General features: G+C 48.8%; 1 protein-coding gene across 2 annotated transcripts; it reads right to left on the bottom strand.

Annotated features, from left to right (window-relative positions):
- Positions 1-2,629: 2,629 nt before the first annotated feature.
- LOC102227227 (bile salt-activated lipase-like) lies at positions 2,630-12,749 on the bottom strand. Of its 2 annotated transcripts, none has more exons than XM_023343890.1 (12): positions 12,667-12,749; positions 11,991-12,138; positions 11,191-11,310; positions 10,790-10,987; positions 10,005-10,135; positions 9,809-9,916; positions 9,256-9,379; positions 8,876-9,062; positions 8,579-8,782; positions 8,242-8,439; positions 7,581-7,688; positions 2,630-3,175 (listed from the first exon to the last, which is right to left on the bottom strand). In XM_023343890.1, exons 1-12 carry the CDS (start codon positions 12,721-12,723, stop codon positions 3,085-3,087), a joined length of 1,674 nt encoding a protein of 557 aa, XP_023199658.1. In that variant the 5' UTR covers positions 12,724-12,749; the 3' UTR covers positions 2,630-3,084. The 2 variants fall into 2 exon arrangements, with proteins under 2 accessions (XP_023199658.1, XP_023199659.1); XM_023343891.1 differs by having other exon boundaries at positions 7,616-7,688.
- Between the last annotated feature and the right edge of the window lie 10 nt (positions 12,750-12,759).

Below are 12,759 nucleotides of genomic sequence, written 5' to 3'. Positions count from 1 at the left end.
CATGTGTGCTTCCTGCTGTCTGTCTCTGTTGCAACGGCTGATGCAGAAGTCGCCGCTCCTCTGGTTGGACCTCCTACTTCTTCTTCTTCTTTCTCCTGCTGTTTCTATCTCATCACTTCATCTCCAGCGGACTCCCCAGATCTGACTGTTCTCATCAGAACTTGGACTGTTCAGCAGCTGCAGCAGCTGAAACTGAAGCTAACGAAGCGCCCCCTGGTGGTTGCGTTGAGAACAGAGGAGGAAGAGCAGCAACTGAACTGAGACTGAAATGTCTTTTGCCTGCTCATGTTTCAGAAACCAGCCTTGAAATGTGTAACTGGGAGCATTAGATGCACATAGAGGGGAAATAAAGCAGAGAAGTGTCAGAGTGGAAGCTGCAGACGGTTTAACAGGAAGTTCGACTCTGTGGTTTGTCAGCAGGTGGAGCTTCAGCTGTGACACACCAATCAACGAGATCAGCGGGTTGACACTTCCTTTTTCTGAGAATCTACAGGCTGATATGCTGCAGGAGAACATAAACTTTCTGGATTAAGTCCTGCAGAGAAAACCGACTCCAAGCATTTAAGAACCGGGACAGAACTAAGTCAGGAAGCAGAGCAGCAAAACTGATTAATCTCTGTTAATCTGAGATATTCTGACCCAGTACCAGGTCCGAATCAGATTATATGACCTGCAGCTGGTCTAGTGTCAGCATGACTGCTTTGATCCAAAATGGTGGACTTATAACCGGCTCCAACAAACGGATGCCTTGTTTGCACTGAGTGTTGCAGAACGGGTTCTATTTAGAAACTTGATATGACTAATAATTCACTAGAGAACAGTGCATCTCATGTAACAGCATGAATTTTGTGTCAGGTGGTTACAAGGCAAGATTTCTATTTACATTTGTTTCTTAGGAGTGTTTGGTTGGGAAATTTGTTGACAGTCCCTAAGAGAACCTCCGAGCGGGAGAGAACAGCTGGCCGACATTAGTGTTCATAAATCGGATCAACCTTGAGCTAAACGCCGCTCGCTCTGCGGAGCGCCAACATCCAACTTGAAAACAACTTTGCTGCAGTAGTTTTAACGGCACAAACGGAGCACTAACGACGTAGCCCACTTTGGTTTGTTTTGGAGCAACATGGGGGGGATGGTCAACTCTGGAGGACTGTTACATCCCCAAAGCAGTCTAGGAGTTTTGGAGGGGGGCTGTAACAAAGATAAACCAGGGAAAAATGAAGAGACAAAACCAGGAGGGTAAAGTTAAAGGTTTATTCTTTAAGTGGGATCGGAAGAAGTCTCAAAGGTGAAAATGAGAACCTAAAACACAGGAGTCAAACTCCAGGCCTTAAGGGCCGCAGTCCTGCAGTTTTTAGATGTGCCACAGGTACAAACCACTGGAATGAAATGACTTAATGACCTCCTCCTTGTGTAGATCAGTTCTCCAGAGCCTTAATGACCTAATTATTCTGTTCAGGTGGTGCAGCAGAGGCACATCTAAAAGTTGCAGGACTGCGGCCCTCCAGGACTGGAGTTTGAGACCCCTGACCTAAAAGAAAAGAAAGGAGAGAATAACAACAAAAACCAGGGTTTCTAACAGACAAATCCTCCATCACAGCACCACAAAGCTGCAGCACCCATGCTGCCCAATTGGCCAAGAGGCTCTGAAAGTCAGTTTCCCAGCTGGTCTTATACCCTGCTAATCAAGAGGCAGAGTGAAACCAACTGGGCCTGCTTAACCCGCCAGAGCTCAGCAGCAACCTGAATTGGGAGGGAAATCCTACATGCAGCCACCACTGCATGTAACAATGACCTAAAAAATATTTTTAGTATCTCAGAAACCAAAACAGCACAAATGAACATTTTAACAGCACAAACCTGCAGAAATGGAGCACTAACGACTCAGGATATTTGCTGGATGTCAGTTTCAGTCAGCTGATGGAGGCACTCGCAGGCTGCAAGGTGAGATACAGGTGATCGGTTTTGGTGATCGGCAACAAGATCTGGCGATCACCGATCATACACTTTTTCACGGAAATCAGCCGATGAATCGATCGGCACACCTCTAGTTCTATTCTTTCTGCTTCCATTGTAAAAGCGGCCCACAGTACCGACCTGACCCGTATCATTGCTGGAGGTCCGTAAGACAACGGTCCAGTTGGGGCGAAGCGTCACGTTGGTTGAAGCTCGAGAATGATGCTATCCTAGTCCAGCTGACTGAAAATATTCTCTGGAACATGCTGGACCATAAAACAGGGTACCAAACCGACCCGTACAGAACCATATCGACCTTTACTAACCCCCCCAGACGGCATTGACCCAAATCTTTTAATATTGCATTGGTGACAGCGGCTAGATCCAGAACAAGGAATGATGATGAAACACTGGGCGCCCAAAACCTCCACAGGATTCCAGCTTGGTGTCTTTGTTGCTGTGGGTCCAGCCGTCCAGCTGCTTCCACTGGACCCACAGTGGGATCCACTGGGATCAGAGTTGTGTGTGAATAGTAAAGAATCTGGTCCTCAACCCAATTGCTTCGTCCCCAAGCCCACTGCCTCCCTGTTAGCTCTGAGTCCATGCTAATCCTGAATTAGCTGCCGACAGACTGCTCAGAATGTCTCTGCAGAGGGAAAACCAAACAACGCGCCTGCAAGATGCAAGATTTCTCATTTATTTACAGGAATTACAGCAAACATGTAGGGGCACAAGGTTCCTCCTTCTCCCAAATGCAGGATCGGTTTACAATCTGTTGGCAAATCACAAACAGTCACTTTGCATTGACGTTCTAACGTCACACATCGGGCTGACCACCATTGGAAAACAATGGCCGCCTTCAGCAGTACCATTTGGCTGTGGGGTGTGAAAGCAGGAAAACCTGCGTACCAAACCGCTCAGTGGAAACGAGGCATCAGCTGATGTTCCAGTTCTCATTTCTAATGGTGACACAGAAGATGGTGGACGTCCCTTCCAAATCTGAGGCTGTAATCTTTAAAATGAATGTGACAGAACAATTTATGTGCACTCGTGTTAGACGCAAAGAGCAAACAGAGAAGGTTTCAAATTCATTTATTATCCCATTTATCTGTCTGGATGAAGGTCAAGGGATCAGCGTTTCTTCTCCTCCATCGTCCCTGCAGACGGCAGCTGGCTGTAGGTCTGAGTCCAGTACTTCACGTAAAACGATCTCAGGTCGTAGCTGAGAGAAAGAACGGATTTTAGATGTTAAACCTCAGGATCAAAATAAAACACAGCAGAGTGAGCAACGACAGAGATCTGGACATCATTTACATCCTCCGACAGGATCCTGATGGATCCCATCGCATCCTGACTCCATCAGGGTCCTACCGGATCTTTATTGATCCCATTGGATCGTGATGGATCTCCTGGGACATCAAGTGTTCGACTAGAGAAACTGATTATTGTCAAGACAATAATCAGTTTTCATGTTTAAACTTGACCAACTTTTTTCTGCATATATTTTCTGCTATATTTAAATTTGCTCTCCCGGGACCGCCATCGTGGTGGGGGGGTTTGAGGGCCCCAATGATCCCAGGAGCTATGCTGTCTGGGGCTTCATGCCCCTGGTAGGGTCACCCAAGGCAGACAGGTCCTAGGTGAGGGACCAGACAAAGCGCAGCCCGAAGACCCCAATGATGAGAAAAAACATTGGACTTGGCGTTCCCTCGCCCGGACGCGGGTCATCGGGGCCCCACTCTGGAGCCAGGCCTGGAGATGGGGGCACGATGGCGAGCGCCTGGTGGCCGGGCTTTTACCCATGGAGCCCGGCCGGGCTCAGCCCGAAGAGGAAACATGGGTCCCCCCTCCCATGGGCCCACCACCTGTGAGAGGGGCCAAAGGGGTCGGGTGCAGTGTGGGATGGGGGGCGGCAGAGGGAGGGGGCCCTGGCGGTCTGATCCTGAGTTGCAGAAACTGGCTCTTGGGACGTGGAATGTCACCTCTCTGGTGGGGAAGGAGCCGGAGCTAGTGCGTGAGGTCGAGAGGTTCCGGCTAGAAATAGTCGGTCTCACCTGGACACATGGCTCTGGTTCTGGAACCAATCTCCTTGAGAGGGGCTGGACATACTTCCACTCTGGAGTTGCCCAAGGTGAGAGGCACCGGGCAGGAGTGGGCATACTTGTTGCCCCCATCTCGGTGCCTATTGTTGGTGTTTACTCCAGTGAACGAGAGGGTAGCCTCCCTTCGCCAACAGATGAGGGGCCGGGTTCTGACTATTGTTTGTGCTTACGGGCCGAACGGCAGTTCAGATTACCCACCCTTCTTGGAGTCCTTAGAGGGGGTACTGGAGAGTGCTCTTCCTGGAGACTCCCTTGTTCTGCTGGGGAACGTCAACACTCACGTGGGCAATGACAGTGAGACCTGGAGGGTCCTGGTTGGGAGAAATAGCCCCCCCCCGATCTGAACTTGAGCGGTGTTCTGTTGCTGGACTTCTGTGCTCGTCATGGATTGTCCATATCGAACACCATGTTCAGGCATAAGGGTGTCCATATGTGCACTTGGCACCAGGACACCCTAGGCTGCAGTTCGATGATCGACTTTGTCATTGTTTCATCGGATCTGCGGCCCTATGCCTTGGACACTCGGGTGAAGAGAGGTGCGGAGCTGTCTACTGACCACTACCTGGTGGTGAGTTGGCTCCGGTGGTGGGGGAGGAAGCCGGTCAGACCTGGCGGCCCAAACGTGCTGTGAGGGTCTGCTGGGAACGTCTGGCGGAATCCCCTGTGAGACGGAGCTTTAACTCCCATCTCCGACAAAACTTTGAACACGTCCTGGGGAAGGTGGGGGACATGGAGTCTGAGTGGACCATGTTCCGTGTCTCCATTGTCGAGGTGGCTGATCGGAGCTGTGGCCGCAAGGTTGTCGGTGCCTGTCGCGGCGGCAACCCTCGAACCCTTTGGTGGACACCTTCTGTAAGGGATGTTGTCAGGCTGAAGAAGGAGTCCTATTGGGCCTTTTTGTCCTGTGGGACTCCGGAAGCAGCTGATGGGTACCGGCGAAGCGAAGCGGCATGCAGCTCGGGTGGTTGCTGAGGCAAAAACTCGGGCGTGGGAGGAGTTTGGAGGGGCCATGGAGAAAGACTTCCGTACGGCTTCGAGGCGATTCTGGTCCACCATCCGGCGTCTCAGGGGGGGGAAGCAGTGCAGCACCAACACTGTTTATAGTGGGGATGGTGTGCTGCTGACCTCAACTCGGGACATTGTGGGCCGGTGGCCAGAATACTTCGAAGACCTCCTCAATCCCACCAACATGCCTTCCATTGAAGAAGCTGAGCCTGGGGACTCTGGGTTGGGCTCTCCGATCTCTGGGGATGAGGTCGCCGAGGTGATTAAAAAGCTCCTCGGTGGCAAGGCCCCGGGGTGGATGAGATCCGCCCGGAGTTCCTTAAGGCTCTGGATGTTGTAGGGTTGTGTTGGCTGATGTGACTCTGCAATATCGCATGGACATCGGGGGCAGTTCCCCTGGATTGGCAGACTGGGGTGGTGGTCCCCCTGTTCAAAAAGGGGGACCGGAGGGTGTGCTCCAATTATAGAGGGGTCACACTCTTAAGCCTCCCTGGCAAGGTCTATTCAGGGGTCCTGGAGAGGAGGGTCCGTTGGACAGTCGAACCTCGGATTCAGGAAGAGCAGAGTGGCTTTTGTCCTGGTCGTGGAACACTGGACCAGCTCTACACCCTCAGCAGGGTCCTGGAGGATTCTGGGAGTTCGCCCAACCGGTCTACATGTGTTTTGTGGACTTGGAGAAGGCATTCAACCGTGTCCCTCGGGGAGCCCTGTGGGGGGTTCTCCGGGAGTATGGGGTACCGGGCCCTTTGATACGGGCTGTCAGGTCCCTGTATGACCGGTGTCAGAGTCTGGTCCACATTGCCGGCAGTAAGTTGGGCTCGTTTCCGGTGAGAGTTGGACTCCGCCAGGGCTGCCCTTTGTCACCGATTCTGTTCATCACTTTCATGGACAGAATCTCTAGACCAGCCAAGATGTTGAGGGGATCCGATTTGGTGGCCTTAGGATCTCATCTCTGCTTTTTGCAGACGATGTGGTCCTTTTAGAATAGAATAGAATAGAATAGAATAGAATAGAATAGAATAGAATAGAATAGAATAGAATAGAATTACTTTATTCATCCCAGCAGGGAAATTATTTCGCAGTTACAGCAGCATAGAGACAAGACACACAACAACCACCACTGAGTAGCATTGCAGACAAGATAAAATAAGAATAAAATATAACATGCTGTCAATATAAAAGCAGCTTAGAGCAGTCCTTGCAAGGATTCAAAATGCAGAACACAATGTATCTGTAAATATATGTACAGCAGTGTGCCACAGTGCTGTTGTGCGAAATTGGACTGATTAGTGCAGAACAATGATTTAGCTTTTATTGTACAGTGAGATGGCATGTGGCAGGAAGGATTTCCTGTATCTGTCCCTACGACAGCGGAGCTGGAGCAGCCTATGTGAGAAGGAGCTCCGCTGTCTGTCCACTATGTGGTGGAGAGGGGGCTGTTTATTGTCCATAATAGACAGAACCTTCTTCAGTGTCCTCCTCTCCACCACAGTTTCCAGGGACTCCAGCCTTAGTCCCAGTACAGAGCCAGCTTTCCTGATGATTTTGTCCAGTCTATTAGAGTCGCTGGCTCTGATCTTTTGGCTTCATCAGGTCATGATCTGCAGCTCTCGCTGGAGCGGTTCACAGCCGAGTGTGAAGCGGCCGGGATGGGGATCAGTGCCTCCAAATCCGAGGCCATGGTTTTGAGCCGGAAAAGGGTAGAGTGCCTTCTCCAGGTCAAGGGGGGGTGTCCTGCCCCAAGTGGAGGAGTTCAAGTATCTCGGGATCTTGTTCACGAATGAGGGAAGAAGGGAGCGAGAGATCGACAGGCGGATTGGCGCAGCGTCTGCCGTCAAGCGGCGCTGTACCGGTCCGTCGTGGTGAAGAGAGAGCTGAGGCAAAAAGCGAAGCTCTCGATTTACCAGTCGATCTACGTTCCCACCCTCATATAGTCATGAGCTTTGGGTCATGACCGAAAGAACGAGATCGCAGATACAAGCGGTCGAAATGGGTTTTCTCCGTAGGGTGGCTGGGCTCTCCCTTAGAGATAGGGTGAGAAGCTCAGTCATCCGGGAGGGACTCAGAGTAGAGTCGCTGCTCCTTCACATCGAGAGGAGCCAGTTGAGGTGAATCTGGTCAGGATGCCTCCTGGACGCCTCCCTGGTGAGGTGTTCCGGGCACGTCCCACCGGGAGGAGGCCCCGGGGAAGACCCAGGACACGCTGGAGGGACTATGTCTCTCGCCTGGCCTGGGAACGCCTCGGGATTCCCCCGGAAGAGCTAGAAGAAGTGGCTGGAGAGGGAAGTCTGGGCCTCCCTTCTGAAGCTGCTACCTCCGCGACCCGACCCCGGATAAGAGGAAGAAGATGGATGGATGGATTTAAATTTGATCATGTTTATAATCCTCACACTCAAATCTTGAAATAGATCTATGAAGCGCTGACCAGATTCATCAGACCACACAGCTCCGAAGGTTAGAATAAAACAGAAATGCGCGAGATGAGGACAGATTAGCAGTAATCCCGGAGGAGCCTGGTACCTGACGGAGGACTTGCTCATGGAGTTGTTTATTACCAGGTACGGCTGGTGGTACTTGGTGAAGGCTGGCCAGAGAACCGGGACTTTACTGTTGCCTCTGCTGGGGTCTCTGGAGAGAAAAGGAAATTCCTTTATCAGGGTAAATCATACCAGTTTAAACCAGTTCACATCACTTTAAACAGACAAATCCAGATCATCAATTTGGCTCCAATTTACAAGTTATCCTAATTCAGGTTGGATCTGGGTCTTCCATGTCAGTTTATATAACTGTAATCACAATAAAACCATTTGTTTTCCTTGTTTCCACACTTTCTGATCAAATCATTAAAGTTACTGTAGACATGTTGATCTGAACCAAACCTGAAAATATGCCACCATTGATTTGTCCTTTCATGTAAATGATGTGGTGAAATCAGCCCACTGATAGGGCCAGGATAAAGTCTAGTTAATCTATCCCAGTTGGCTAAACCAGTTCACACCAGTTAGTGTGTCACACCAGACCAGTGCAGCCAGAAAGGCAACATTTAAACAAACTGGATAAACTCTTCTTCTGACCGTTTCAGACCAGTTTGGCTGAGCAGACAGTTAAAACCCAGTAAAGTTGACGTGTGCTGCCCCAGTTGGACCCCTGCTGGTGGTCTCAGTACATGCTGGGAGTTTACCCAGTCTTGGCGAAGTTGGTCCAGTAGGCGATCATGTAGCCGGAGAGGTCTCTGTGTCGGGGGAAGTAGACCAGCGGCAGGGAGAACGGTTTTCCGAACAGATACTGCAGGTCCTCTGCGTGCTCCGCCTCCACCCAGCGCGGGAACCCCGGGATCCGTGTCTTCATGTTGAACAGGTAGGAGTAGGTACTGGCCCCACTGAGGGACACACAGGGCCACAGGTAAGCACTGTCCGTCTTCTGCAGTAACTTTGAAAGTGCAAAGGTTCTGTTCTGATCGGACCCAAACAGCACCAGCAGGACGTCGGCAGTAATGAATGAGAAGAGTCACAGCTGACCTGGTGTTGTTTGCGTGGAGCTGGAGGGCAATCTGGGTCGGTACCAGGAACAGGAAGTCTGTCTCGATGTCGGCCACTGTCTTCTTTACTATGGCCGGATCTGGAGCCAAACCCCAGTGGACGGAGTAGACATCGAAGGCCGAGGAGACGGCGGCATCCCCCTTCTCTTTAGTCAGACCCGTCAGAAGACCTTTGACCTGGTCTCTGAGGAGGAAACCAGACCAATTCACATGTCTTAGACCAGTCTGGAGCCTTCATGACAATCCTCAAAAAACATGATGTTGCTCAAGTACTAACGCGGTGGTGGTTTCCTTCATGTTGTTGATTGAAGGAACATCGATTCCAGCAAATATGTGTCCATCCATGCTGTTTACACCTGCCAGGTAGTCAAACTGAGCCGCATTGTGAAAAAGCTTGCCTGGATCATCTGGGATGAAATCACCGTCAACCACCGGCGCGAGCTGGAGCAGGTCCATGACGGGACCTGAGCAGAGAACAGAGCCGCTGTCCTGTCTGCAGGGAAACACTCGACAGACAGGTCCGAGTCAGCAGTCTGGTCACTGAGTGCTGAGTAAAGGAGCAGACTGCCTGAAACTAATCCACAAACCAACGCTGGAGAAGAAACACTGATGCAAACAAAAATGAACCAGACCAGAAATAATAGGTTATGTTCAGACCTTTCCCGAAAATATCCAGCAGGTTAATTTTTCCTGCCATGGTTAGCTTGATGGGGTCGACTGTCTTCAGGCAGGCCAACATGTTGTCTTCCTCGGTTTGCCAACAGTTGACTTTACGAGCAATCTGCAGAGACAAAAGCAGCCAGAAGTTCCTGCTGGACTCGCGGGTCAACTGTCGGGTTGCATGTCACGTAGAGGCAAAACGTAATCTCATTAAAAGCAGTAAAAGTTATAAAATATAATGATTATCCTGTAAAATTCATTTAACACATTAATTTTGATTAATTATTCAAATTTTAATGCAATTAATCTATTTTTACATACAAACTGAATGTGTATAATAGCACTTTGAATCAATCTGATGGTTGAAAAATCTAAACATATTAAAAACAAATATCTTTGTTGTTTATTTTTTCAGTAATTTGCCAGTAAAAAAAGGGTTTGAATTGTCAATGTTGCTTATTTTGTAGAGTTTCAGATTAAGATATGATAAATTACCGTAATTACAGAGCCTGAAATGAACGAAAGATGTGGATGATGTGTGAGTGAAAACCTTTTTAGTGAGCACCATGGGGCTCTTCTGGAGCGCCCAGGGGCTGAGGGCCACGCCGCCCTGACAGATGGCTCTGCGGAACAGCCCTTTACTGTAAGGCGACAGCATCTGGGGCACAACCAAACACCAACAGTAGGTGGAGTCATCGGACGGAAACCTCTTCCACAAACAGGATGTTGGGGGTCATGGTTTTTACCTGGAAGTTGACGCTGGCAGCTCCAGCTGACTGGCCAAAGATGGTGATGTTGTCCGGGTTCCCTCCGAAGGCCCGGATGTTCCTGCGGACCCAGGAGATGGCGGCGTGCTGGTCCCATAGGCCATAGTTACCTGAGAGGAACAGGGAGTCACCTGCTGGCTGTTTGACCTTAACGATGGATCCTCATTACAGCACAACTAGAGGTACAACTAAACTGGAAACCATCTGTTATGGATCACCAGAGTCTGACTGCAGCAACAGAACCTGGATTTAAATTCTGCTGTTGGTCAAAATGCCCTAACCTTCCAGAACCAAACCTGTTTTCTTGTGTCTGATCAGAAATAATGTTCTCCAAATGTTCATAAACCTAAACATCAGTGAATAACAACAGGGTCCACTAAAGGAACAAGCTGCTTCACACCTGAACCGCTCTGCAGCTGAGTTAACAGAACTCGGTTCACCTGCTGGAAGCCAGATAAGGATCCCAGAAGTACTGAGAAATCTGCAAATGATCCCAAAACAACATATGTCATTCACAGATATTTCAGCTTCACTAGCATACCTATGATATGCTGATGATCCGGTTTTCTTGTTTTGACTCAGACATTCCGTTTATCTGTTGCTTCCTTCATCAGAATAGCAAATGAGCCAGTGTGATCAATGGGGCACCTGCTGTGCCCTCAAACAAAAGAACATTTCTAATACAGAAAATCCACACTGAGCCTCTGAAAACAGTTTTAAAGCACTTTACATGAACACCGATGTTGATTTAGTTTTGTCTTCACCTGGCAGTCGTTCATCTCCAGAGCTGAGGAAACCCAGAGTACCAACTCTGTAGTTCACCGTGACAACAATGACCCCCCCCCTGTCGGCCATCTCCTTCCCATCATAAAGAGACTCTCCGAAAACTTCCACATCATTGGACGCTCCCAGCAGGAAGGCTCCTCCGAAAAGGTACACCATCACTGGGAGGTTGGTGGACACTGGAGACAGAGATCGGACATGAGAGGGTTCATTCAAGGGGATGCAATTCCTCTGGTGTCCACTAGATGCTGCTGTGAACAATCACCGGAAAATCACATTTAGAGCTGAGCAGTTCCTGATTCATGTGAGGACACAACGGTTTGTGAGGACACGTTGGTATGAGGGGACATTTACCACATCAGACCTTGACCCTGTTTCTTACCTGACAGTCCATGTGGAACAAAAATGTTCAGGTAGAGGCAATCCTCGCTGCCCTGGGTTTTGGTCTGCAACAGCGTCACCTGCAGGCAGCGCTCCCTGAACTTTGTGGCGATTAAAACTCCTGAAAACAGTCGACAGAAACCAAACAGCTTGTAGACAAACCTGGTTTATTGATGAAGCAGGACTCAGACACGTCTGAACTTTACAGGACATCGAAGGAAAACGACTTAAAGCAACATGTAACTGTAGTGAATGTTAAAATACAGCTTCAAGAGGAAAACTTGAAATCTTCATGCTTCAAACTGGAAACCAGTTCATCAGATTCTTTGAAATCAACATTTTCAGTCCTGATTTAAAGGAGCCATTAGTTTTTCCATGTCTCAAGTTTGCACAAGGGAGGAAATCCCATCTCATTATTGGGGGGTCAGAAACGTTACAGTGAAATGTAACAAGGTTTAAAAAGTTTTTAATGTATTCAAGCTGCAGGACCAAAACTGCAGTTTTTCTCAGTAAATAAACTGTTGAGAGTCAAACTAAAATCTAAATGTTTAGATCCGAGTTTGGTTCAGAGTCGCTGATCTAATCTCTGCTACACCTTTACAAAAATTTAAGGCTCTGACTAAAAACAAGTTTTAATGAGTGATTCCACTTAATACAATTCCTCATAAATATTGATTTATTGCACCTTTAACATTTAAACCAATCATGAACCAACTGCAAAAAATCATCAGCTGACTGATTTTTTGCCATAGTTGCTGTAGCAGAACCAGAACCAGCGCCCCGATGAGACCATGGACTTACCGTCCCAACCAGGATGAGGTTTAGGTTTTTCCCACTTCCCAGGAACGTCAGCGAAGGGGACGCCTTTAAACTCCTCCACCGTCCGGAAGAGACCCATATTAACGTTCAGCCCCTCCACAGCGCCGCCCTCAGTCTGGACCACGCCCAGCTGCACACACACACACACACACACACACACACACACACACACACACACACACACACACACACACACACACACACACACAGGAGGCTTCTTATTCAAACTGTCTAAATCTTATTTTCTCATTTAAAGCAGGGTGTGGGCGGTGTGATGCTGAGGAACGACTGAGTGAAGATAGAGTTGGATCTGGGTTGGGTTGAAGTGGACAGAACCAAAGAACCAGAACCAGAAGTGAAAAATGAGGAAAAAAGCAGAAAGAATCTGAAGGTTTTCTCTGGTTTTGCTATTTTCTCCTGTTTCCATACATACATACATACATACATACATACATACATACATACATACATACATACATACATACATACATACATACATACATACATACATACATACATACATACATACATACATACATACATACATACATACATACATACATACATACATACATATATAATAAACGTTCAGGCGAAGTCGTGTTTCTCCCGTCTGAGCTGCTGATCGGAGGAAAGAGTCAGAGTCAAGCAAACCGACCTTCGCAGCTGCAGCGCACCTCAGGACCAGCCCGACCAGAACCAGGTGGATCATCATGATGTGTGTCTTCCTCCTGCAGAACCTCCTGCTTTA

Source organism: Xiphophorus maculatus, chromosome 12, assembly GCF_002775205.1.
Source record: "Xiphophorus maculatus strain JP 163 A chromosome 12, X_maculatus-5.0-male, whole genome shotgun sequence".
NCBI lineage: Eukaryota > Metazoa > Chordata > Actinopteri > Cyprinodontiformes > Poeciliidae > Xiphophorus > Xiphophorus maculatus.
This window is presented reverse-complemented; position numbering and strand designations above follow the sequence as displayed.